This window comes from Nanorana parkeri, unplaced genomic scaffold (genome assembly GCF_000935625.1).
Source record: "Nanorana parkeri isolate BGI_ZX_2015 unplaced genomic scaffold, ASM93562v1 scaffold644, whole genome shotgun sequence".
NCBI lineage: Eukaryota > Metazoa > Chordata > Amphibia > Anura > Dicroglossidae > Nanorana > Nanorana parkeri.
Window position 1 is genome coordinate 522,911 of NW_017306912.1, and position 7,891 is coordinate 530,801.

General features: G+C 43.3%; 1 protein-coding gene across 1 annotated transcript in view; it reads right to left on the bottom strand.

The window, feature by feature from the left end:
* Positions 1 to 769: 769 nt before the first annotated feature.
* ITM2B (integral membrane protein 2B) overlaps positions 770 to 7,891 on the bottom strand; it is a 39,404-nt gene continuing 32,282 nt past the window's right edge. Inside the window, exons 4-6 of the mRNA XM_018563243.1 lie at positions 6,030 to 6,140; positions 4,037 to 4,187; positions 770 to 1,302 (exon numbers count right to left, since the gene is read on the bottom strand). Of these exons, the coding sequence (XP_018418745.1) occupies positions 1,217 to 1,302; positions 4,037 to 4,187; positions 6,030 to 6,140 (348 nt within the window). The 3' untranslated portion in view covers positions 770 to 1,216. The remainder of the gene's footprint in view (positions 1,303 to 4,036; positions 4,188 to 6,029; positions 6,141 to 7,891) is intronic.

The window sequence follows — 7,891 nt, forward strand, 5'->3', positions numbered from 1 at the left end:
TTGATAACTTCAGTTATGTCTGTTTTAGTGTACGAAGAACTGCTGTTTCTCACAGCAACCAAGCTCACCCTTCCATTCTTCCATAAAAAGTACATTCTGCAGGCATTAAAACAGCAGTTCTTCCTTCAAATGCTTTGATACATAAGGCCTCAAATAATCAAAATAGTCAAAATAAACTTGAAAAACAGAAGGAGGCACCCTGTTAAAGTGAACTTTATCAGTCATTTTAAACTTTTAAAAGTAAGAATTCTGCATAAGAGTACCCACAAGGTGCTACTACTAGATTAGCCAGCCTTTTGTGTGTGCCCCACTGATCCCACTCTACTTCTATGATTTCTGGGCTACTCACCACTCGCTCTCCCCTATTCTGATGAGTGTGCTCTTTTGGTCACTGAGCTGTTCCCATTGAACAGGGAAGAACTGGTGATGGAGCTTAGCCTAGATGTCATGGAAGTTAAGGTGACAATAGGGTCAGAGAAGCACATAAAAGGAATTTGGTTTAGTTAAAGAAGGCGATAAGCCAACACCTTGTCATGCCTGCTCTAGACAGTTCTTATGATTAAACATTTTACAGAGCTGAAAAACTCGGCTTTAAAATTCAAATTACAGAAAGCATTTCCAGCCAGGAGTTGGGGGTCATCAACAGTGGAAGTGCTGCTCGTTACCAAAGCCTTTCATACTTTTTTGTTTTTATAGTCTTTAGCCATATTACTAAGGGTGACTTTATTTAGTCCTGAGCTTGTCAGAAAATATGTATACATACATTTCTAGTGGCAGGAAGGGGGACTATTTCAGGTGAATGAACATGCATTATAAACCGGCTTTCCGACGCAAACGAATGCATATAGTTTGTGAAGCTTGTTTAAGCGGTGTTATGGGATAACAGTGCGGCATATATAGTAAATGCATTGACATATCTATGTAAAAAGTTTTAAAAAGTCTTACACTAAAATCAGCAGGAATGAAAGTTTGTCTAACATCTCTTATTTAAATGACCATTTCCATATATTTCAATATAAAATACCACACTTAGTAGTTGAAGGAAGAGGGAAAAATTAAACAAATGTTGCTGATGAAAATCAAATGAGATGAAAGTGAATATGCTGTGCAAAGGTCTGGCCACTAATAACAAAACCTTCCCTTAAAGTAATAACTACACACGACAAAAGGGCAGGTATATACTGTTGATAAATGACTGTCAAGGTATCCGTATGACTTAGTGGCAAATTGATGTTTTCACCGCATATCGGCTTTCAAAGTGAATAATATTTGTGCATCCTTCAAGATCCCGTTTCTGTCTCCCTGTAAAGAGATAAAAGCATGATTAGAATTGTTTTGAAGAGCTTTCAGGTTCAATATTTTGGTTTCAAACTACAGTTCTGATTGGACTGACGCTATAAATATATTTAATGGCTCAATGCTGATCTGCTTTGAAAAAAATGAATTGTCCATCAGTCAGGCTGATTCTATGTCTTCAATGCATTCTGAGTCACTGAACTGCAAAAAGTACTGGATCGGGAGTTCTGATCGCACCTGCTGTATGCTTCCTGAATGATACTGAAGAGACGAACCGAGAAACTAACAGTTTTCAGGAGGAGGTTAGTCTAGCATAGCTTTAAAAAGACAAGCAAGCCTTAAAATCATTATTTTAAGAAAAAAAGGACTCTGCAGCTGCAACACATCGGCTCTATAGAACAATAACTGAGGGATCACATACCAACAATCGCCGAGTTCCCAATCTTCTCTCTGCAGAGAGCGGAGACCAATAGTCCCCGCAGGGATTCACCCCCCCCCCTTTCCATTCTTCCAGCCCTGACAGGGACAGATTGGGGAGAGGGTGGGCACAGCTGGCTCTGCGTCGAGAGGCACATCCAGCTGTCAATCAGCCAGCGGAGTGGAGCCTAACAATATTGTTTGGGTCACAGGAGGACATTAGTAAATGTGACCCTAAAGAGAAAAACGGTTGGGTCATCGTTGTCTTTTAAAAAGCAGTGGTATGACTGCATATTTGTTTAAGCACAGCGATGACTTGTCAAAAATCATATTAACAGCTCTCCTCCAATGAAGGAGCACTCTCTGATTTACTGAGTAGAGAGAAATCGTAAAGGCTTTGCAGGCTACACACAACAGCCTCATTTTATGAATGGGTAAACTGCAGTGTGTCAGTGGCTTAGTGATTAGCACTACTGCCTTGTAGCGTTGGGGGTGCCTGGTCCAAATTCCAGTAAGGACACTATCTGCATGGAGTTTGCATGTCCTCCCTGTGCTTGCATGGGTTTCCTCTGGGTGTCTAAATACATATGTATGCATGTGAGATAGGGACCTTAGATTGTAGGCTGTTTTGATGTGAATGTGCACTATGAAAAATCGCTGCATAAACTGTCGGCACTATACAATACTAATAAAAAAAAATGTCAGTGTGGCAGATTTGTAGGTTGTATTACCATGCTATCATTTCATTGGATGGGTAGGCTGCAGGCTTTTTGTCTGTATGAATAAATCCAGAATATAAACCTCCACAACCATGCTGTAATACATTTGTTTTATTGGCACTCTACTTCAGTTTCATGTTTTACAGAAGAAACGTTTTGCAGGAGATTTGTTCATCCATACTGTTTGCGTGAATAGAGGAATCTTCCCTTTTTTTAAAATTCGGTTCAGCCTCAAAGGCTGATTGGGTTCACATAGATATTTTTTTTAGCTTTACTGTGCAGAGGGTTGAAGCAGATAAGGCATTTCCATTTAAACTGTCCCCTCAGACACACAAACCCCAGATTCCATTGCATATTATTTTGACTCTAGGAATGAATAAAAATAAAATAAAAACATTTTTAATTATTTAATTTTTATTTTAGCACAGCAGCTCTAGTCACAAGTGAACGCCAAAGATGAGCATTTGGATGATGGCTGTAAAAATCCTATCTTCATTGCTGTTGGCTCCTCCCTATAGCGCTCTTGTTCCATTGCTGAGATTTACAGTTCCCATGATAATACACGGATCATAGCAGGACACTCATTCGCCACCTTGCCCATCCATAAAGTTTAGTATTCTTTTCATAGAATTCGAGATGTACTGCGATTGGATGAGGGGAGGTGTGGATGAACATCACAATCTCCACCTCAGCCAATCATAGAACACCTTGATTCTGTGAAAATAATACAATACTTTTCATGGATGGGAAAGGTAGAGAGCGAGAGCCCTGCTATCATCAGTGACCTATTCCTGGAACTGTAAATCCCAGCACTGGAACAAATGCACTGTGGGGGAGGAGTTGGCAGCAACTTGCATGATGAGCTGCCGCTGAAAAAAAAAAATGATTTTTTTCCCAGGAGTTCAGCTTTAACTTACGAAAGGACAAGGGCAATGTGTACACTGCAATATACTGAGGGGGGATTTATCAAAGCAATTGCGACAGTTTTAGCCTCTTGGATCAATTTTTTTATGTGCAAATCTGTCTTTTAACATGTGCACCTGTTTTGACCTGAGCTTGCACTACTTTCCCAATTGCATGTGTTTTGACCTGAGCTTGCACTACTTTCCCAATTGCATGTATTTTGACCTGAGCTTGCACTACTTTCCCAATTGCACCCGTTTTGACCTGAGCTTGCACTACTTTCCCCAATTGCACGTGTTTTCATCTGCACTTGTTCTGGGCTGTCTGAAACTGGAGCATCACCTAACAAAACAATCACAACTTAAGAAGTCCCCATGACCACTTCTTCAAGAAGCGACAGTTAAGCTTTTTGCCTGAAGTTACAAGTCTTTTTTCCTGGAGTCTATTAAACCTCATTCATGAAAAACATTACACTAGCTTCATAATCTGCGCAAAGTGCATTAAATATATTCCGTGCAAGTTCAAACACTCGCAATTGCTACGCTAAATTCCCCCCTATATATTTGCACAGTATATTGCAGGATATACATTATACAGTATGTACATTAGTATATACATTGAATAAGTTCAAATATAATCTTTTATCACAGAGCCCCACTGTTTTACACACATCCTGACACAAAGCTGGGTTACAAATTTACCTCGAACTGGCTCTCTGCGCTGAAGTTTGTAGGTCTCCTTGTCCTGGCAGAGGCGGCGAATAAAGACACCCAGCTGGTCTACATTCTCAATGCGATCTGTGACCACCATCTGTTCATGAATTAAGTAAGACTGAGGAAGGTATGTTCCAGCCTATAATTGGAAAGAGACCGTTTAGAAGTGTGTTAGATCCGGAATACTGATACTGTCTTCCGAAGCTGCTCAAAACATGTCATGCAAATTATACAATATCCTCTACAGTTTCCTTCTGTACACTCATCTGATGAGGTACACCACATAAACATAGATTTTGGAAAGGGTTGTGAAATGTACTAAAATGTAAAGCTTGCCCTTGAAGACACAAGGTTGATATTATCGACCTCTTCAGAAAATACTGGCCCTCTTGCTTCAAAAGATAAAGACATCATAAATCTAAATATTTCCATACACTGTTCTATTTTTTTTTGTTCAACCTGCAGGCAGAACAAAAAAACCCGAACAGATTTTGTAAGTATCAATGGAGGAAACCTCTGTCGCTTTCATTGTATTCTCACAGCGTCTGCCAGCTCCTTCAATGTCCTTTGATTCCAGCCGGCTGGAAGGGTACATGCACTGTGTGAATTTCAGCCAGTTTATGAAGAACCAGCTGAAAATCTCATAGTGTATGGCCAGCCTAATGTTTCTGATATGCATACCTATTCCAGGTCAGTGACTCATTTTGAAAACAAACCATGCAGCTAGCATTTTTAGAAAGAGGTCTGCAAGAGTAGGTCCTTTGCACATCCCACATACAATTCAGGTCTCAATAAGCTACTGAGATAGCTCATTGTAGTGGAGTACGTTTTCCAGTGAAATCATAAGGTGCATACTGCAGGCACCAATTTGTTCAGGGGTTTCATGCGTGTCCGAGAGTGATCGCTTCTCGGCCTTTTGGCTAAGATCAAGTGTAGTATCTGTTCTTATCAGTTCTAGAGGGGAAAAGCATGGACTGTCCTTGGGACGGACAGTTGCTTAGTACCTTCAGGAGTGAAGGTAGGTGCTTGAGGCGACTCCCTAGCAGCAGGGAGAGTTTCCTCGGCACTACTGCCTACTGACTGAACGGATGCGAACCTTGGTCGAGGCTCGAGGGTTCGGGGGCGGCAGAAGCCCGTGGTGTTGTGCCCCCTGGGGGTGGCGTCCCAGGGGTGCGCAGAAAGTCACTTGGGTATGGGACCCCACATGACTCACTGTGCACTTGGTCACACACCACATTGCAATTTTCTGCACTTCGCCTCCAAGACAGGCCTTATGGCTAGTCTGGGGCAATATTTTTGCACTCCGGCCCCTAAGGCCTGTCAGAGTGGTGCACTGGCACTTTAGATTTATTTAAGCACTCCATGCACGATTGGCACTTTTTAATTTTACTATTTGACCCACAGATTGCTGAAGGTGCAGGTTTCTTCGGGGCCTATTCCTGATGCTGGGAGGAGATTCTGTGCCCCCTATGGGGTTCTCTGTCTCCTCCCACCCAGGAGGGGGGTTTCTCTTCTGGAGATCCCCCCTGCCTAGTACTGTGAGGGACCTGTTTCGCAGGTCCCCGAAGGAAATGGTCCACCGGCCTTCGGGTTGGTGGGCCAACAGTCTCAACCCCTGTCAGGAGCCTGCGCCCCGGGGGGGGGTGGGGGGGGGGTCGGGAAAGTAGGTCCCTTCTTTCGAAGGAACCCTTGTGCACGTTTTTGTGTGCTGTGATTTATTTCACGGTTCACTTTTTTTGTTCACAGGGGGAAGTTTGATGCACGTCCACGGGCTTCGATAAAAAAATGGGTGTCCGAGAGTGATAGACTTTTTAGTAAGCTATACTGGCATTACGCGATATCATGAGCTTGCTTCTACCTGCCTGGAGCAAAACAGCTCTAGCTATTAAAGGTAACTTTGATCAATACTCTGGATTCATTACAGAATTATGTTTAATTAGCTTTCATTTACTCACGGTCACCAAAACCTACTATGACATACCTTAATGTTGATGAGCAGTTCCATGAAATTCTTTGGTGGCATTACAATTGATGTGTTCAGAGGGATAACATAGCACTTGTTCAGGCTGAGATCAAGGTAAGCAGTGAGTTTCTGTGTAGAAAGACTAGTTAAATTAGAGCATCTGACATCACACAGTTCATTGAAATACAAAGATACATACACTTATATAAAATACTGTATAGTCGTAGACCTGGAAAACACTGATTTTAGCAATGAAACTAGTCTAGGCTATTTAATATTCAGGAAGGGTTTCTCTTGTCTGTTTCATAAGAATCGTTAAGAGCTTGTGTACATGGGCACAAGACGTAGACACAGATCAAATACAGCATGCTTTCAGGTTAAAGAAGAATGGCATGCACCTTTGTTTAGTTTGCTTTTAACTTGCATATTTCCTTTTACATTAACTTGTATGGATGGCAGAGGATTGGGGTAGACTTTCGTCCTGGCTTCTTTGACAATAGTCAAGTAATCGTCGTTTGTTGAGCTGCAGGGACACACACACACACACACACACACACTCTAAGAATTTTGGCCAATTCCTGTGAATCAGTTGACATTCTAACAGTGTCTGGCGGCCTTACCCAACAAAAATGATAAATGGGTGGAATAATAGCTAAAGAGTTGGCGGTCTTCACATGCACTATTGTGGTTCTTATATACCCTTGTATTTTCTTCCCCAATTGCGTGGGTGCTCTAGCTCTCTGACAACCCAATCACATGCTATTGAAGTTAATTGGCCTCCCCCAGTGGCGGGACTACCGCCATAGCGACCCATGCGGGCGCTATGGGGCCCGGTCAGGAGCAAGACTGCAAGCTTCCCGGCCGGGTCCCGAGATAGGAGCGCACACAGTGGCTGCCCGGGCATAGCGATGTGGAGGGTGAGGGGAGCGTGCCGGCGGCCCACCTGTCAGCGGCCAGTGATGTGGCTACGGTGCCATTGTCTTCAATGCACCACCACGCCCCAGAACGCAGGGGGGGTTAAGTGTGCGATATAGTGTGTTCCAGCAGCTACCCCTCTGGAACGCACTGTAATTTGTGTGAATAAGCCCTAAAACACTTAAACCTGCACATACATTGCTGTAATTGTCTTGTATGTAGACAGTGGCTCCTCTGACTGCTGTAATCCTAAGGCCTCATTCACACTGAGCGATTTATCGAGCGATTTTTGCAGCGATATTGCTCATATTTCCACGCGATATCGCTCTATGTAGCTTCTCCAATCCATTTCAATGGAGCTGTTCACATCTCGTCGCTCAATATCGCTTGTAGCTCGTCGCTGGTAGCTTGTAGCTCCTACATGATCCTTTTTTCGAGCGATTTTGCGCCTGATTGCATACAGCCCAATAGGAAAAAGTCGCTCAATATCGCAAGTCGCTCAATATCTCTCAATATCGCTCGTCGCTCAGTGTGAATGGGGCCTAAAGGCTCGTTTACACCCTTGCCCGGAATGCAAGGAATCGCATACACAAAGTCTCCTTGCGTTCTGGGGTGGGAGGGGGCGTGGCAGTGCCATTCATGTCATTCGAATTTCAGACACACACCCTACCCGCAAAAATTAGTGCATGCACAATTCATGTCATCAGCTGCACCAGAATGCATGGTAACACAATGCCCTGCATTCAAGTGTGGTGCAATTACAAAAAATTGTGCATGCATTATCGTTTGCGGGCAGGGAGTGCATCTGGAATTCAACTGACATGAATGGCACTGCCACGCCCCCTCCCACCCCAGAATGCAAGGATAATTTGTGTATGTAATTTCTAGCATTTTTGGGGGGTTGGGGCTTAGGTTGCAGGATGGGGGGATGAAATGTGGTGTCAGGCTGCGGGGGGGAGGGGGTT